The following is an 18,069-nucleotide window of genomic DNA, read 5'->3' as shown; positions in this document are numbered from 1 at the left end:
CAGGAGGTTAAAAAACTTTATTTGGCTTATAAAATTCCACATTCTGACAGCGAGCTTCGAGCAGTGCAGAAAGCACAGGACTCTGTTTCTGGGGTGGGGGCTTGGCCTGGAGCACCTCTGAAACCGCTGGTGACCCCTGGGCTGAGACTGGACACACAGGCAGCCTGGCAGCCAGGAGAGCCCAGGGGCCACCACCACCAGCAACGCCTGACCTGCAGCGGCTGCAGTCCTCGGAGGGCGGGGCGCCTTCATTCCGAGAGCCGACGGCCACGGCTGTGGTCCTGGTTGTCCCGCCAGACGCAGTAGTTGAGCGTGGCCGCAAAGGCCAGCCAGGCCAGGTACGGGTAGAGCAGGCAGGCGGCCGGTGGGCTCACCTGGTGCCAGACCACGGCCGTGGCTGCCGCCACTCCACCCATCAGCAGGAGGTCCACCAGGGCCTGCACAGACACAGAGGGACGACAGGGAGGCCTGAGGCTCCACGTACCCATGGGGCTGTGTGTCCCAGCTGCCCACCACCACTACGCCTGAGGGAACTCTCCATCCGCCTCTCAGTGACCTGGCCAAGCCCCTCCCCCATTTTCTGCCTCAGTTTCCTCATCTGTAAAATGGGAACAATCGCCCTTCCCTGACTATGCCATGTGTGGGGTGCACAGCACCAGGTGTAATGTGGGTTCTCCTATACCAACGGCCCCTAAACCCATCAGAGCCCCACAAGGCTTCCTGCATTGGAAGAGGAGCAGCTGAGGGGCCCTGGTACCCTAAGAGCTTCTGAGAAGACGTGAACCAGGAGCCAAGTGCCTCCCCTGCCCCCGCCTTTAGACCCTGACCCTGGGGGTCTGGGATATGATGCCCCATGTCCCCCAAGGGAGGGGCCGTCTCCAGGGACCAGGGAGACAAGCCAAGGTCACACTCACCCAACCCATTTGTCGGGCACCGAAGAAGAGGGGGGGCCATGCCCAGTTCAGAGCCAGCTGCCCAGCGTAGAGGCCCAGGGGAACCACAGCCTCCTTCGAGAAGCCCCCCAGCTCTTTCCAGATCATGTAGGAGCCATACCTGAAAGAGAGGCTGCTGGTCAGGGCACCAACAGGGAAGAGGCCAGGAGCCTCCCTGCAGGGCCGGAAGCCAAGCTCACCTCTGGGACCACACACTGGTGGCTCAGCCATGCCCTGCCACCGACTGCTGTGTGGTCTCAGGGAAGTTGCTTAACCTCTCTGGGCCTTTGTTTCTCATGGGGTTGCTGTGGAGATTCTACTTAATACACTGGCAGTGCCTAGGGCAGTACCTGGCACATGGGACACTCAATAAATATTTGACATTATTATCTTCATCAGTGCTGTAAAGGGGGAAGCACATAAGGCATGCAAGTAAACAGGATGGGACTTTGGGGCTGGGCCTTAGAGGATGAGTATGAGTTTGCCAGGGGGAGGCAACGAGGATATGCAAAGGCTTAGAGGCATGCACGAGACCCCTGAGTGAGCCTATGTTACTGGTGAAGTCTGGGGGGCACTGGGGAGGTGAAGCAGAAGAGGGCCTGGTCATGGGGCTCTTAGGGCCACAAGGACAACAATAACACCACCAATAATAATAGCTAATGCCCTCCAGCATTTACACACGCAGGCACCGCTCTTTCCGAGCATTAGCTCATTCATTCTCATGATAACGTCATGAGATGGGCAGTACTACCACTCCCATGTTACAGGTGCAGGAACTGTGTGGCACAGACAGTCAAAGCGCTAAGGGCTCGTGGCAGGCGATCAGTAGGTGAGTCAGCATTTGAACCCGGGTGGTCTGAGGCCAGAGCCTGGGCTTTTTATTCTGTGAGGGGTTGGACCTTATCTGGACCACAGGGAGTTTCCACGGGGTTCCACAAGAGAGGTGCCAAATTTGTGCTCCATCAGGATGTTGATGGTGGTGGGAGGCCTGGAGGCTGGAGCAAGTTAAGGCAGAAACAGTGGTGCCTGGGCCAGGACGGGGAGGAGAAAGCAGGATGCAGGAGGGCCTGGGGCTGGCAGAGGGTGTGGCCCAGGTGACACCCAGGTTTCCAGGACTATCTTACTCCCATCAGAACCCTGGGGCGGACTTCCCTGGTGGCCCAGTGGTTAAGAGTCTGCCTGCCAATGCTGGGGACATGGGTTCAATCCCTGGTCCGGGAAGATCCCACATGCCACAGAGCAACTGAGCTTGTGAGCCACAACTACTGACGCCCGCGCGCCTAGAGCCCGTGCTCCACAACAAGAGAAGCCACCGCAATGAGAAGCCCGCGCCCCGTAAAGGAGAGTAGCCCCCACTTGACATAACTAGAGAAAGCCCGCGTGCAGCAACGCAGCCAAAAATAAATAAATAAATAAAAATAAAATAAATAAAAAAATTTTTAAATTAAAAAAAAAAAGAACCCTGGGGCATCAGCCTGGTCTCTGCTACCTGCCCTCTGCAGCCCCACCCTGCACTGGGCTGGGACAGAACCAGTATGCAGGGAACTTTCCAGAGAAGGGTGGGAAGCTGACCAGTCTCCTGGGTGCGGTTCCCACTGGAGCCACCAGGGGGTGGCGTGGGGGGGGCACTCCCCCATCCAGTCCTGCTTTGCCTGGTGGCAGTTCCTGGGTCTAGTCCAGGAAATCCTGTAGGGTCCCGACTCCAAAGCCCTGTGTCTGTGGGAGGTCCCTTGTCAAATGGGGGAGGTCATGAAAATTAACCGAGACAAAGCCTGTCACCAGGCAGGTGCTCGACAAATGGCTACTATTACTGCTGTTCTTACTGCTACCGACCTTGGAAGCATCCACATGCCCACGTCTGAACTTCGCACACTGAGCCGGCCTCACCCTGCTGTTGTGAAAACAGCCAGAATGCCAGTACGGGGTTGCCCGCCCCTCCCAGGAGGCCCCAGAGGAAAAAGTTCAGTTGTGCAACCAACAGGCCCCATAGTTTTCTCCACCCTCACTTGCCAAACGAGGCCAGGAAGTGGTGCCCACTGCCCCGGGAACACCTGCACAGTTCCCACTCTGGAGGAGAAGCTCTGCCCTCGGGCCTGGGCCTCGCCCTGCCCTGCCTGCCCCGGCAGGTGGACAGGCCCAGCTGCCAGGCCAGCACCCATGCCCACCTACCCCATGGCCGAGTACAGCGTGCCCCAGATGGGAGCCAGCGTCCAGCGGGGCGGGTGCCACGAGGGCTTCTGCAGGCCGGCGTACCAGCGGAGACTCTCCCCGCAGACATAGTGGGAGCCCAGGAAGCCCCCCAGACTGGGCACCAGCGTGAAGCCCACGGCGGGCACCCAGGGCGGGGCCATTGCTGCTGCAGCTGCTGTTCCGGAAAGTTCTGAAAGAGAAGACAGGGCTGGGGTGAGAGGCGGTGATGCTCCAGAGCTGGGGTGGGGCCTCCCCTGGCGTTTCCTGAGGACCTACTATGCACAAACCAGGGGTGGGTCTGTTACCAGCCCCTCATCACTCATGGATCAACCAGTCAATTGATGGAACACGCAGGAGGTGCAGAAAAGATGTGTGAGGTTGGGGGGCCGGTGCTGAGTCCGCCCTGCAGCCCCACCCAGCCCAAGGGCCCCAGGGAGTGTGCTTCCACCCCCACCCCCACCCCCACCCATGAGGCTGCCCTGTCGGCTGCACGTCCACCCCCGCTCCAGTTGCCAGGCTCCTGTGCTCTCTCACCCTCACCCTTGACCTTGGGTCTCCTGGCAAGTGACCCCTCCTCTCTGCTGCCTCAATCACGGCCAGTTTGGGTCCCCTCCACCAAGAAGGCTGCCCAGCTCTCCCTCCCCGGGCAGTATTGCGCTCCGATACTTCTCATTCAGTCATTTGTCATTCATGCAACAACAGGTAGCAGACAGAGCTTGGCTCGAATACCTGCTCCCCACCAACATACTGTGGCCTCCAGCAAATGAACAGGACATCAACGTGGCTGACCTGGGTCCAGCCCAGTGTAGGGGGGTCTCTTTGTACATCATCCCACGGGCCCACCCTGAAATCACCTCCCCTTCCCTGTGTTCCAGAGAGGGAAAACAGCCTCCCTGGGGTCACACAGCACTCTGGGGTCAGGCTCTGCCCAGGTCGAAAAGCTGCTGGGCCCTGACGCCCAGGGCCATGAACGTGATGGGTGGAAAGGGACAGAGTTTAAGGCTGGTGAGGGCCCCTCAGCAGCCCTGAGAGGCTGACGGGGCTCAGGGCAAGGAAGGCCTGGATGCTGTCACCACCACCTCCAGGGCTGGAGCCCCCCAGGCAGGGACAGAGGGGACCCAATCTTCAGGTCTCTCCGTTCTGCTCGTCAAACACTCCCCCTTGCCCAGCAGCCCCCAGGTCTGCGCTGAGGACCTACTAGGCGCCCAGCAGTGCTCAAGGCTCCCGGGGAGCTGAGCTCATTGGGGCTGAGAGTCCAGCCAGACAGCAAGCGGGGCCCTGGGCTGGGGTCGGGGGCCAGCTCTGCCTAACCTGCTGTGGGACCCCAAGCCTATCAGCACCCCCAACTGGGCCTCGGTTTCCCCACCACACAATGAAGGGGCTGAGCTCCTGCTAACACGCCCTGACTCTAGTTGGAGAAGCCGGAGTGTCTGTAGGAGATAAGAAGCCACACAGATGGATTATGTTCAGCAAACCTCCAGGACGGCCTGCTGGGGTGGGGGCTGGGCACCCACGGCGGATGGAGCGGAAGAGGCCCAGACCTCAGACAGGGCACCCCGACCCGGGATCAGAGAGAAGATGGTGCTGGAAGGGCACAGAGCACTTTCTCCCAGGACACGGGAGGGGACTGCGGCGGGGGAGGAGAGAGGCACGAGGCAGACGGGGCAGCAGGTACCGGGAAGAGGCCGTGCCCATCCGGAGGCAGTGGGGAGCCATCGGGGCTTCCGGGTGGAGGGCGAAGGCTGCCCAGGGCAGAAGGGGCAGTTGCTGGCCTGGGGCGGCACGAAGCTCCGTGAGATGCAGAAGCAACCTCAGTGCCCAACACCGGGGACTGTTAAGGATGGGTCAACCCCCAAGTCCAGCTTGGAGGACTCTTTAATGATGTGAAAACTGTCCTCAACATAACATTAAGTGCAGAAAGCAGAATATAAAATTGATACAGAATTATCCCAATTTTAGCAAAAAATGGATATGCATTTTAAAACGGTAACAAGTGCGTGAAGATGTTAGCAGCCATCACCCTCATAAAACAAACACCTCCTGGGGAACAGCTGTGAGCCTGGCCCGGGCACAGGCCCGACCCAAACACTGTCTTTCTGTCCTCACCCTTTGAGGGACCCACACCATCTTATCCCACCTGCCGACGGACCCATGGTGCAGAGCGGTGGGGGCGTTTGCCCAGGGCCCCTCCACAAGCGGGTAGCTTGGGAGTCTAAGGCCCACACTCAGCAGAGGGATTTACGATGCTTTGTTATTGCTTTCCAAAATGTCTATAATGAGCATAATTTTAAAAGGAACAGTCGGAGAGTGTCAGGCATCCAGCAGAATCTGGCTCTGCCATCTAGTGACTCTGATTCCTCCCCCCCGGGCCTCAGTTTTCTCGCCTGTCGAGTGGGGACAGTGAGCTCATTCCCCACGATCACTGCACAGATGAGCCGTGAGGATGAACACTGCCCAGGGCTGGCTGGTGACAAGTAAAGGTTCCTGTGCTTCTCCCCCTGCCCCTCTCACCCCACCCCCCGGCCCTCTGGTTTCCAGGGTGCACACAAGTGTTCCTGGGGTGGGGGCGGGGGTCTGATCTCACCACAGTATGAAGGCCCACCTCTCCCGGGGCCAGGAGAGCACTGGCCCCGTGCTGCTGCCAGGTGGATGTGGAGCCCTGGGACCCAGCCACCACTGTGTCATCTCGGGGGAGCCCAGGCCACCTCAGCCAGCTTTCTCACCTACGCCATGGGGCACAGCCCTGCTCAGCCTGTTTAATAAATGTGTTGAATCCGCAGCCAAGTGACAGCCCTTCGGCAACCCTAACAAGCTGTGTTCAGTGCCTGAGGGCTCCCCTGGACCGTGACCTGAGCTGGGCAAGTGGGAGGGCTTCACCTCGCACTGACTCTCACACACAGATAGGGACACGGAGGCCCAGGGGGTCGGGGGCTGAACTGTGCCTTTTCCCAGGAAGGTCCCAATTTATGCCCACTTTGTCCCAAAAGAATGGCCCGCCTCCCTCTCAGCAGTGCTCCTTTTACAGGTGACCAAGGTTAATGCCACCAGTGTAAGACACATGACACGGTTCACAGAGGTGGACACACTTGCTCTGGTATTCGTGCCCCAAACACAAACCCCAGTCCAATTATGAGAAAACGTCACAATCCCAGACGGAGGAACATTCAACCAAATACCTGGCCTGCGTTCTAGCACTCTTGAAAAGGGTCAAGGTCACTAAAGGCAAGGAAGGACGGAGGGAAATGTCACCGACTAAGGACAAATAACAGCTAAACGCAATGTGGGATCCCAGACGGATGGGGTCCTGGGCCAGCTGAGCACGTTAGCGGGGTTACCGGCATGGTGTGAATTTCCTGGTTCCACTAGGGGAAGCTGGGTGAAGGGTACGCAGCAACTCTCTGCACTACCTTTGTAACTTTACTGCAAGTCTAAAATTAGTTCAAAATGAAACATTAAAAAGAAAAGAAGGGGCTTCCCTGGTGGCGCAGTGGTTGAGAGTCCGCCAGCCGATGCAGGGGACGTGGGTTCATGCCCCGGTCCGGGAAGATCCCACATGCCGCGGAGCAGCTGGGCCCGTGAGCCATGGCCACTGAGCCTGCGCGTCCGGAGCCTGTGCTCTGCAACGGGAGAGGCCACAGCAGTGAGAGGCCCGCGTACCGCAAAAAAAAAAACAAAAAAAAAAGAAAAGAAGGACCCTGGTTTGGACACTAATGTGCACAGTCTCTGCTTCGGTCCCTAAGCCCCACCCCTGACCCATCTGCCACCAAGGCCCCTCAGAGTTTCCTGACCATTTATTTGTTTTCTATTTCTTATTGCTTTTGGTTAATGGAAATGAGAGTCATGTAACATAAAATGAACCATTTTAAAGTGCACAGTTCAGTGGCATTTGGTACATTTCCCAATGTCGTGCAACCATCTATACCAAGTTCCACCCCAAAAGACGCCCACCCATCAGCTCACTCCCCGTTCCTCCTCCCCTGGCCCCTGGCAACCACCCATCTGCCTTCCGTCCCTGTGGATTTACCTTTTCCACACATTTCACATAAATGGGATCACATGTTATGTGGACTTTGGGGTCCGGCTTCTCTCACTGAGCATGTTTTCAAGGCTCACCCACGTTGTAGCCTGGGTCCATACTTCTCCCCAAGGCGTTGTGGGCAGGGGCACTCGTGTCACCCTGCCACGGCACCCAGCCAGTGCCCGGGAAATCCCCAGCGTGCCAGCCGACAGGGCTGGAGAGCCCACCACCCTGGTCCCTTGCTGTGCAGGACAAACACACCCAGGAAGAGGTGGTGGCTCTCCCCTCTGCGGTGACAGAGTAAGGCCTGAGCCCACGCTTCTGCTCAGCCTTCCAGGCTGCTGTGTTTATGCACCACTGGGCCAAGGGGATTAAAGGGTCTGCCCAGCCTGAGGGTCAGAAAACAGGTAGGTCAAATGCCCCACATGGAGAGAGCCCAGGCAAAGAGCTTCCTGGGGCCTCACGGGGACTGCCAGGCTCTTGAATCACCCGATTAGGGGACCCACCAAGCTGAGTCATGCTGGGCTGGGCTGGGCTGGGCAGGGCGGGGCAGCTGGCCCAAGCAGGCCTGAGAGAGATCCATCCCGTGATGGGGTTAGGGTTAGGGTTTGGGTTAGAGCCACTCCAGTGGCCAGGAGGGGGCGCAGGGCTCAGGCAGAGACGCAAAGCCACCCACCTGCCCTTTATCTGTTTCCGTCAGAAGGTGACTAAGCGCCCACCTTGGCCCTGCAGGGCCACACAGGCCCTGCCTGCTTGGTGAAGCCAAGCCAAAGCTCCTCTCTGGGCCTCGGTTTCCCCTTACATCAGGTGGGTGTAACCTGCCCTGTGTGCCTCATGGGGCTGTGGGCAGGCTCAAGGGAGGTCCAGATAAGCCAGGGGATGTGGGGGTCAGTGTTGGGGACCACTCATGCCTCCAGGAGAAGAAGCAGCCACATGGCGCAGACCCAAGGCTGAGAAAATGTCAGCCGGTTGGTCACCCAACACTCAGTGGGTGAAAATGCTTCCAAAAGGCCCCGCCCTCAAGGCCTGGGGCCACTGAAACACAGGCCAAGAAGGGCAAAGCAGAGAGCTCAGGCCCTGGGGTCAGGAGACTGTGCAAGGCCTTCGGGAGGGGTGGGGGGCGGAGCCTGGTGCAGGGCCCGGCTGTATTCAGCCTGGGTCATCGCGGCTTCACAACAGCCGCAGGGGTGAGGCCAGCTGCTTCTCTTCTCAGGCCCCAAGTTCCACATCTCTCGGCCTCCATAGTGGGCTCCACTTTCCAGATGAGGAAACCGAGGCACAGGGAGTCACAGAACTTTCTAGGTCTGGGTGACTCTGAGACCTCCTGAAACACCCCTCCAGCTCCTGATCTGGGAGTCTGCTGGCCTCAGCTCTGGGCCACACAGCCAGTCACAACGATGGGCTGTGTCACCTCCCCTCTTCAGCTTCCTCCTCCATCGTGACAAGGCGCTTAAGCCCTGCCCCAGAAACCTGCGGGGGGCCCAGGGCTCATCTCAGGCCACTCCCACCCCATCTCAGCCATTCCACCCCCTGCCTGGGCGCCAGAGGATTCTCTCAGGACCAACAGCCTCACTCCCTCCAGCACCAGGGCCAGGGTCCCAGCGCCGACGAGGCATCAGGTCCCAGCTGGGCCCGTGGGCAGCAGTTTCGGGATCGGAATCCTCCCTGCCCCTGGGGTGAGACTCAGGATCTCTCTCCTAGCGACGCTTCCTTCACTCCTGGGCCTCTGCGGCCCCGTCTGTGAAGGGGAGGTGGCGGCAGTGGGCCTCGGGAGGAGCTTTCTGTTCTCTGAGGCCTCCCTATAGAAGGTGACAGGAACTGCTGCTCAGAAACAGAACAGAGTTTTGCCGTTTCTCTGGTCCCCACCTCCAAGCTGTACCCAGCCCCTCCTGGGCCTTATGTCTCCTTCAATCCACCACCAATGGTCTCAGGGACCTGTTTTAAGGCTCCTTTTTTTTTTAAATGACTCACAGCTAATCGTCCTCATTATAACCTCTGTTAATCTTTTTCATTATGAAAGTATCCAATGTAACAGACAGCAGGTCTGGAAACCCAGCTGGTCTGGGATGGGGTGGGGCTGGGGGTGACAAAGGGGAATCTGCTTTACAGAGAATGACTATTGAGACAGAGAGCATGCTCAGGCATTGTTTGCACAATCAAAAATAAGTAAAAGAAAATATAAATAAGAGACAGATTCAGAAATGAAGTAATGAAAAGTCAAAAGTGTATACGGCACAAAGTACGCTCGCCCCCTGTCAGCACCTCCCCTACCCCCGCTCAGCGATCCACTGTCAGCGGTTTCTGGTTTCTGGCTGAACCAGCTGGACACCATTCAGTCATGGCTAGGCAGACACACACACACACACACACACATTCCAGGCACATACTCCTCTGGGCATGCACTGTGGAGGAAGCAGGGCTTTGAAATCAGACCAGGAGCATTTGAACCCCAGCTGCACTGCTCCGTGCCCCTGGGCAGTTTCTTGGGTGAGCGTCAGTTTCCCCCCAGTTCAGAGGCTCCCTTGGAGGCCCAGGGCTCTGTCTGAGGCTCCCTCTGCGGAAGCTGAGCAGCCTGTCTCCCTGCTCCCCGAAGAGCCTTTCTCCTCAGCCCCTTTCACGACCAGTGGACAAGAGCTACTGCTTCCTGGGAGCGGCCCCTGGCCTCCCGCTGCCCTGTGTCAGGGTCCCCACGCCACTCCCCACAGAGACACTGGGGCCCTCGGCCCACATCCAAGCAGCCTGGCCTTTGGGCCGCGGGCCTGCTGTGCACCAGGCACTCTGGGCCGTGCTCCTTGTACACAGCCTCCTCCTTGGCCGTGACCCTTTGGGACACCCTCAGTCACTCATCCTTAGGGGAGGCTCGAGTCCTGCCCCTGCCCCTGCAGTCCACCCTGCAGCATGTGGCTGGTACCAGGTACCATCGTGCCTTAGCAGGCCAGCCCGAGAGGCTCCCAATCCGGGCCAGGCCACAGGCCTCGGCAAGGCTGGCTCTGGCACTCAGCCATGTGTTCACAGCTGGAAGCCCCCCTGTAAGCAGATAGGGTCGAGTGCCCCCCAAGGAAGAGAACCACTCATGGCTTTCTTGACACAAGAGAAGCCATTTTAGGCCTAAGCCGTTTTGTGATCTAAGCCTGGCCACAGGGCTTGCCCTTGAACAGGCCTCTAATAATCTTAAGGGAATGAAAGAACAGACAACTGTTATCAGGCAAGAGAAATAACAATAGCAAAGATAATAAATCAGTTGTAAAAACTCCCAGTTCTGTCTCAGTGGTAAAGGTTACCCCGAAACACGTTTTTGAGCTGTTTTGCAGAATTTAAACACATCTCCCTACCCCCACCCCAAATGCTCAGCTACCAGATCAGCTGGAACCTAAGGGACAAGAAGCTGACCTTTGCTGACCCGTCGTAACTTCAATCAACTAAAGCTTGGACTCTATAAACCTCTGCCCCAATTCTATGTTGAATTCTCCCCTGCTCAAGCCCCTTCATGAATATGCAGCTTAAAACTTCCCCAGTTTTGCTGTTTGGGGAGACACTTCTTTGGGAAAGCTCGGAGGTGCTCTCCTTGCTTGTTGGAAGGAATAAATCCTTCCTTCTCTCCTCGGCTTGCTTGTGCCTTTTGGCTCCGCACCACCCACCGAGAGGTGAACCCAGTTTTCCGGGAACACCACGACCCCTCCCACCTGGGCTCCCAGCTCCTTTGCAGGAGGGGCAGGGGACAGGCAAGTCCCAGGGGATGCCCTGCCCACACCGGGACGTGTAGATTACAGCGCACCTGAGCACTTGACGGGGATCTAGGGACCCGGTCCTAAGGCTCCGCGGGGCCTTCACTGGCTTTGGACAAATAACCTCCCCTTCTCTGGCCTGGGTTTCCTCCCCTAGAAATGGGGTGTCTCAAGTGGATCAGGAGCCCGAGGTCTCCCAGGCACTTTGTGATCCTCAAGGTATACCGCTCCTCCACTCCCGCCCTCTGCCGGCCGCGGCTGCTCAACTACCGGATTGGGCGGGAAGGCGGGGTGCCTGGTCCCTCCCGCGGCTCCGCTTCCCGCGGGACCCGAGGGCCCAGCGGGGTGCGGCGGGGCGGGGGTGCCCAAGTTCCCCCTTCCGCGCCCCCAATCCCGCCGGAACCCGGCCGCGCAGGAGCGCCGACCGCTGAGGCCAGGGCCGGGGGGAGGGGGGGTCACCAACCCCCTCCCGCCGGCCGACCCAATGGCCGGGTCCCTAGTGCTGCCCCCCGGCCGCCCCCTGGGTCCCCGCCACCTCCCGCCGCAGTTTCCCCTCGGGCCCCGCGCCGGCGGGCGGGCGCTGTCGGGGGTCGCTGCCGCGCGGGGCCCCCTTCCCGCCGCCTCTTCGAAGCCCCGAACCCACTCACCGGCGACGACGACTCGCTAGGGGAAGGGCACTGCGCGGCGGGAGGTGGGGGCCGGGCCCGGACCCGGACCCGCCCGCGAGGCCCCGCCCCCCCCGGCCCCGCCCACCCCGGCCCCGCCCGGCTTGACTGGAAACCCGGGCGGCGGCCGCCGACAACCCAGCGGGTTGGGGCGCTCCCTCTTCTGGCCGCCCTGCCAGAAAGACGCGCCTCCGCCTCCCCCGGGCACGAGCGCGCCTCCCGGCCGCTTCTCCTTCCCGCCGTGAACGCCCCGCCGCGCAGACACTGCCGGCTCTGCGGGCAGGTCGCGTCTCTTCCTGTGCCTCATTTCTCCTATCTGTAAAGTGGGCCGATAGAGATCACCGATCTCAGAGAGGGCAATTACGTCGCCTGACGGCAGAGCCCTGAACATCCTTCTACACAGCAACCCTGGCCACCATCTCCGGAGGAGAGCCCTAGTTCCTTTAGCTGTTGCCCCAGGAAGGAGGCAGCCCTGGCCCAGCCTCTCTGCGGCTGGCTCCCTCCGCCTCCATCTCCTCATCGGTAAAATGGGCACAGCATGGTGGGACTAAGGAGGATGCCACATGGTAATGCAGGAGACCACAGGCGCTTGGCATTCAGTGACCATCACAGCCCAGAGATGGCCTCCAGTTTGCCGGGGTCACCCTGATGGGACAGCGTGTCCAGGCCCAGGCCTTGAGCACTTCACCGCCTCATCTGCATGCACTGCTTTATTACTGCAGCCCAGGGCCTGTCACTGCCCCCTTGACTAACTTGGCCTGGCGGGGCCCGCAGACTGCCAGAACCACAACTGCCCGAACTGGACACTTGGGGTGGGGGTCGGGAGGCCCAGGTGAACCCTGCCTGCTGCTCCCGGGCTGAAGTCTGACTTCCCGAGGCCCTGCCTTTTTTGCCTTCATGGACCTCTTCTACCTTTGACTGCGTTTGTATAAAGGCAGGTATAATCCAGGCTGGGTTCTTTTCACGTTTTTCTTCTGATTTTAAAAGAAATGAAAATATTTTCCTGGATCCCTCAAGGTACCATGGGCCCACACGTTGTGGCTACTGTTCCTCATGAAGTTGGTCTGGCCACGCCTTCCAGCAAGCTGCCAGCCCTCACCCTCTTCCTGTAAGGAGGTGCCCAGTGGCTTGGCTGAGAGGCAAACCCGCCTGCCGCGGAAGACCCGTGGCGGGGAGGCAATGCAGCTTCCCTCCCGCCTCTCCCCTCCTGCTTGCAGGGCTCAAGGCCCACGGAGCATCCTGGGAGGCAGCGATTTCTGGTCCCAAATAATTGCTGGGCACCAGGGCCCGGTGCAGGGGGCGGGCAGAGGACAAACACACTAGGCCCGCCCTTTTCACAGGTGAGGCCCTGCAGTTCAGAGGGCCAGTGGCTGCCATAGGGATTAACACTGCAGGTCTAGATGAGATGTGGATGCCCCTCCTGGGGTGCTGGGAAGCCTCCCGTTACTTGTGCCCCCCTCTGCCCAACCGCACACACCCCACCTAAGCCTGGGCAGCGGCCATCATCCTCCCTAGCTGGCCCCCAGGGAGTCCCTTCCATGCCCCTCCTCTGCTCGGGACCCTCTGTGGCTCCCTTAGGATACAGTCCAAGCCTTTTACCTGGCACTCAAGGCCCTGACTACCTGACCCTATCCCACCTCCGTGCCTTTGCGTACACTGTTCCCCCTGCACAGAGGATCCTTCACTCCCACCCTGGGCAACTCCACGTGTCCAAGTCTGACTGCTCCCCAGTGTCACCCCAGGAAGCTCTTCCAGAATGCTGACTCTGTACCACCCCCACTCTAATCGGGCAGTGACCTCTGAACTTCACAGCACTGAGCATAGGAGCCTCTCCTGGGCATTTGGCCTGTGCCAACCTCAAGGGATGTATATATTGAGCACCACAGGTTGCCCAGCTCTGGGCTCAACCCTGGAGGGTACAACACAAGCAAACCCAGCCCCTGGCCTCAGTCGATCGAGGAAGGAGGCATGGAAAACACCCTCCCAATCCCCAGAGAATACTCAGAGAGGTGACAAGGTCACACAGCTTGTCAGTGATGCAGTCAGGATTTATACCCCGGCAGTCCAGGGCCTGCGCTCTTAACTATTGTGTCATTCATTAGGCTTCTCAATTCTAAGTGTGATTTGAGTACAGTATTTTCTTATATTTTGTGTGTTTACATGAACACTTACATGAATAATTCATATTTCTTACTTTCTTACATGAATAATTCATATTTATTGTAAGGAAATTGGAAAATACAGGCAAAAAGAAAAAAGTCACCCACTCTCCCATTACCCAAGCACAGACAACACTTTGTGAGTTTTTCTATGCCTTTTTCTAAGCATGTGCGCGTGTTTCTTTACAAGAATGCCTTCATGAAATAATTGGTTTTGTAATTTGTTTTCTTCCCCTTACAATAAATCAGAAACCTCTTTCTACATTATCAAAAATTTGTCTACATTTAACACGTGTGCGCTTTAGAATAATAACAAGATGCCGTCTGTCCACCCCCAGGTTAATAAGAAGAAGATTCCCAGTGCCCTAGGAACCTCCTGGCGCTCTCTCTGGTGATTGCTCCAGCCACTCCAGAGGTCACCTCTGTCTTGACTTTTGGGTTAAACACGCCCTTACTTTCCTTTAGAGTTTTATTAAGACCCTTAGGTATGTCTCCCTGAGCCCTATATTGATTCGCTTCAAACATCTGAGGGGCAGCATGCAGCTGGCTGGAGAGAGTGGACACGATGGCCGGGGCAGAGGAAGACCCCTACGAAGGTGAAACTGAACTGAACCGCTGGGGCACAGACTGGCCTCAGCCTCCCTGAGCATTGACAGAAGTCCCTCTGGGGCGGCTGGTGGGCAAGGCTGGGTGTGCAGCTCCCCTGTCGGCACATCCCGCCAGGCTGTGGCGTGGACATTCAATATGAAATAGAGGCATGGGCTGTGTGTCTTCTTGCTTCTGAGCTCACTGCACCTGTGTCCAGACCTCAGGAGCGGGGGTGGACACTTCTGTGAGACGGAACAGTGTCCTTCACGGAGCCAGGCAGTAGAACATGGAAGGGAGAGCAGGGTCTCATCAGCCTGTGATCAAGACGGCCAAGTGTGGATGGGAATCTAGGCCAGGCTCACCAGACATTTCAGTTCCTAAACAGGCAGGACAGTGACAGGTGGCAACTTGGTGATGACAGCCCTCTGTGCATCTCTGATGTACCGGCTGCTCGAAGGCCTGGTGCACAGGTCATCCTGGGATCTCTCTTCACCACCAGCCTGGGGGTGGCCTTGACCCCTCTGGTAGCTGGCTTCTCATTTCCTGGACAGCACATCTCGCCCTTCCTGGTCCCCCTGTGTTGGCGATGAGCCCATCCTCCAAGAATGCAGTCTTTTTTTTTTTTTTTAATGTATTTTTTTTGACTGCGTTGGGTCTTCGTTGCTGCGCGTGAGCTTTCTCTAGTTGCGGTGAGCTGGGGCTACTTTTCATTGCGGTGCGGGCTTCTCTTGCTGTGGAGCACGGGCTCTAGGCGCGTGGGCTTCAGTAGTTGTGGCGTGTGGGCTTAGTTGCTCCGCAGCATGTGGGATCTTCCCGGACCAGGGCTCGAACCCATGTCCCCTGCACTGGCAGGCGGATTCCTAACCACTGCGCCACCAGGGAAGTCCCGAAGGATACAGTCTTAAGAAAGGCTACATAGGAGGTATCTTTTTTGAGATCTTGCACTCTGTCCTGTGGTTGACTGATGTTTGACTGAGTAAAAATTCAAAGTCGGAAATCATTGTCCTTCAGCATCACGCCGTTTTCCAGCTGCCATGGTGCCGATGAGCAGACTGAAGCCATTCTGTGCTCTGAGCCTTTGTGTGTAACCCCCTTTGTTCTTCCTGGAAGATTTTAAGCTTTTCGTCCCCAGAGTCCTGGAATTCCATGCTGATATTCCTCGATGTGGGTCTAATTTCATCCAATGTTCCAGCTCTCAGGAAACTCATATCTTTTATTTTTCAGAAACTGGATTTTTAGAGGGGATGATTTCCTTCCCTCCATTTTCTCGCTTCTCTTTCTGTAATCCCTGTTACTCAGAATCCTGGACTTCCTGGGCTTGTCTTCTAACTTCCCTTCCTCTCCTGCTTCTCATGGTTTGCTTTCTTCTTTTTCTGTAAACTTCTGTGACGTTTCCTCAACTTTCTCTTCTTGGCCCTCTATTGATTTTTTTAAATTCAGCTATCCTATTTTTTTATTTCCAAGGGATTTTTGTTGTTGTTGTTTTCTGAAGGTTCTTTTTTAAAAAAAATAACTTCCTGGACTTCTCTGGTGGTCCAGTGGTTAAGACTCCATGCTCCCACTGCAAACTTCCTATACATTTTTCACTGATGCAATCAATGTCTTCTCTTACCTCTCAACTATCAAGGATAATTTTCTTAAAACAATTATTTTCTTCTCTCATCATAGTCTCTGATTCCTATGCATTGTAGTTATTTTATTTTATTTTTTTCTGTATGTAAGAGGCTTTCCTCAGATGCTTGGGAATCTTTGCCTGGCTGCTCATGATAAGAAGACAAAAGGAAAATAAGTCTTTGGATGGTATTTGTTGAGTTAGCTTCACTGTAAGTTGAACTTGTTGGTCATTTGTCTGGTAACTTCCTGGGCTGTCAGTATCTTCAGTATTTCCTCTTGTACTGGGCAGACTCCCCAAGGCCCTGCAGTTCTTGCCTGGAGGGTAGGGGTCTGGTGGCACATTTCTGGGAGCATGGGAGGAGATCTCTGCATTCAGCAGTCAGTATCCACCTGTTTCAGCAGAGAACCCACATTCACCATGATCCTTGGCCTGCCCAGCCCTTTCCAGAGCTAAGCATTTGCCAGAATGAGGGAGGGGTATCACCCAGGGGCTAAAGAGAGGGAAGACATCTAAAGATCTAACTGTTCTTCAAAGACACCTTCAAATAGTTCTCTTAATTTCAGCCTTTTTTTTTTTTTTTTTTTTTTTTGCGGTACGCGGGCCTCTCACTGTTGGCGCCTCTCCCGCTGCGGAGCACAGGCTCCGGAGGCGCAGGCTCAGCGGCCAAGGCTCACGGGCCCAGCCGCTCCGCGGCATGTGGGATCTTTCCGGACCGAGGCACGAACCCGTGTCCCCTGCATCGGCAGGTGGACTCTCAACCACTGCACCACCAGGGAAGCCCAATTTTAGCCTTTTTTAACCCTTAGATCTAGAAGTGCCTAGGGCTACCAGTTCCTAAGCATTTAAGGATTCTGTTGTATGAATAAGGGTTGGTTCTCAGCCTTCGGCCGTCTGGAGTCTGCTGAATCAGATAATACTGTTCATCCTGGTTTCCAGCTTGAAGAGATTCTGTTGCTGTTCCTGTTCTCCCTGTCCTTGTGTTTTATGTCTTTAAAAGATTCCTTTCCTCTGGGTTTATGTGCTTCTGGAGGCAGCGTGTGCTCTGTTCATGTCTTAACCTGAAAACCTCCTCCATATCTTTTATCACCACAGCATTGTATAGATTTGCCATCACTTATTTAACTAATCTCCTCTTGCTGGATAGGCACCGCATTTCCTCCTTTTCCGTGTCAAAAGCAAGGCTGCTGCGGATGACCTGAGAGCTCATCTGATTCTTTTCTCAGGACAAGCTCACTCTAGTAGACTTGATGATGTAAGTCTGATCTCGGAGAGACAGCAGTAAGCAGTCCTGAAGAGAGATTGTAGTTCCCTGCCCAGGAGTCGAACCTGGATAGCCTAGATGAAAACCAGGATCGTAGCTGCTAGACCACGAGGGGCTAGAGACTAGAAGCAAAGGGGCCCTAGCTCTTTCCCCCATTTGAAAGCAAGAGTGTTTCAAGGAGGCAAAAACTGTAAAATCAGGTACAAAGTTTATTATTAGAGACACAGCATAACATGTGGAAGAGCACACAGACAAACAGTTTGTTTGAGACAGAAGCAGGGCAGAAATACACACCTGGAGGGAAAGGCTACCAGCCTCCTCTCTAATGAGGGGGGGCCAGTAAGTCAGAAGCTAGCCAGAAATATACCCACAGAGAGGAGTGTGGGAGTCCTGAATGAGGAGCTCAGTAAAGAGGTGATTTAAATCACGTATATAGGACAGTTCTTCGGGTCTTGGTTTACATTTGGCCAATTATCTCATTTCTTTTTTCACAGCTGACGGGTCCCAGGACCCTCCCCAACATGCATGTGCAACATTTTGCTAAGATGGGTCCCACTGCAGAGGCCTTCTAGCTGGGTGTATGTCCACACATACTATGGGGTGGCGGCTGCTCCCTTTCTGACCCCCAAGGAGCCTTCCTGCGCATGTGCAGACAGGGAAGTTTTTATTGACCTCAGGAGTGGGCGCCTTATCTCTTTACCTTAGCAGAGCTCAGCTTCTGCCACTAGCTTTGTCCTTGGAGTGCCTGGGTGAGAACAAAGCTTCAATTTTACTCCACTTGACAAACCCCAGCTGTGCAGCCCAGCGGCCCATCTATCTCCTACCTCAGGTCTACCTAGATCTTTCTCATTCTGAGGTGTGGAGTGAGCGTGTGTGTGTGTGTGTGTGTGTGTGTGTGTGTGTGTGTGTGTGTGTG

At 56.3% G+C, this 18,069-nt stretch overlaps 1 protein-coding gene across 1 annotated transcript; it reads right to left on the bottom strand.

Moving 5' to 3' along the window:
• Nucleotides 1-11,600, bottom strand: TSPO (translocator protein). Its single transcript, XM_029206641.1, has 4 exons — nt 11,513-11,600; nt 3,102-3,312; nt 915-1,053; nt 1-437 (listed from the first exon to the last, which is right to left on the bottom strand). The coding sequence occupies exons 2-4, from the start codon at nt 3,281-3,283 to the stop codon at nt 249-251; spliced, it is 510 nt and encodes a 169-aa protein (XP_029062474.1). The 5' UTR covers nt 3,284-3,312; nt 11,513-11,600; the 3' UTR covers nt 1-248.
• Between the last annotated feature and the right edge of the window lie 6,469 nt (nt 11,601-18,069).

The sequence above is a fragment of the Monodon monoceros genome, unplaced genomic scaffold (assembly GCF_005190385.1).
Source record: "Monodon monoceros isolate NGI ecotype Baffin Bay Population unplaced genomic scaffold, NGI_Narwhal_1 Super_Scaffold_6, whole genome shotgun sequence".
NCBI lineage: Eukaryota > Metazoa > Chordata > Mammalia > Artiodactyla > Monodontidae > Monodon > Monodon monoceros.
This window is presented reverse-complemented; position numbering and strand designations above follow the sequence as displayed.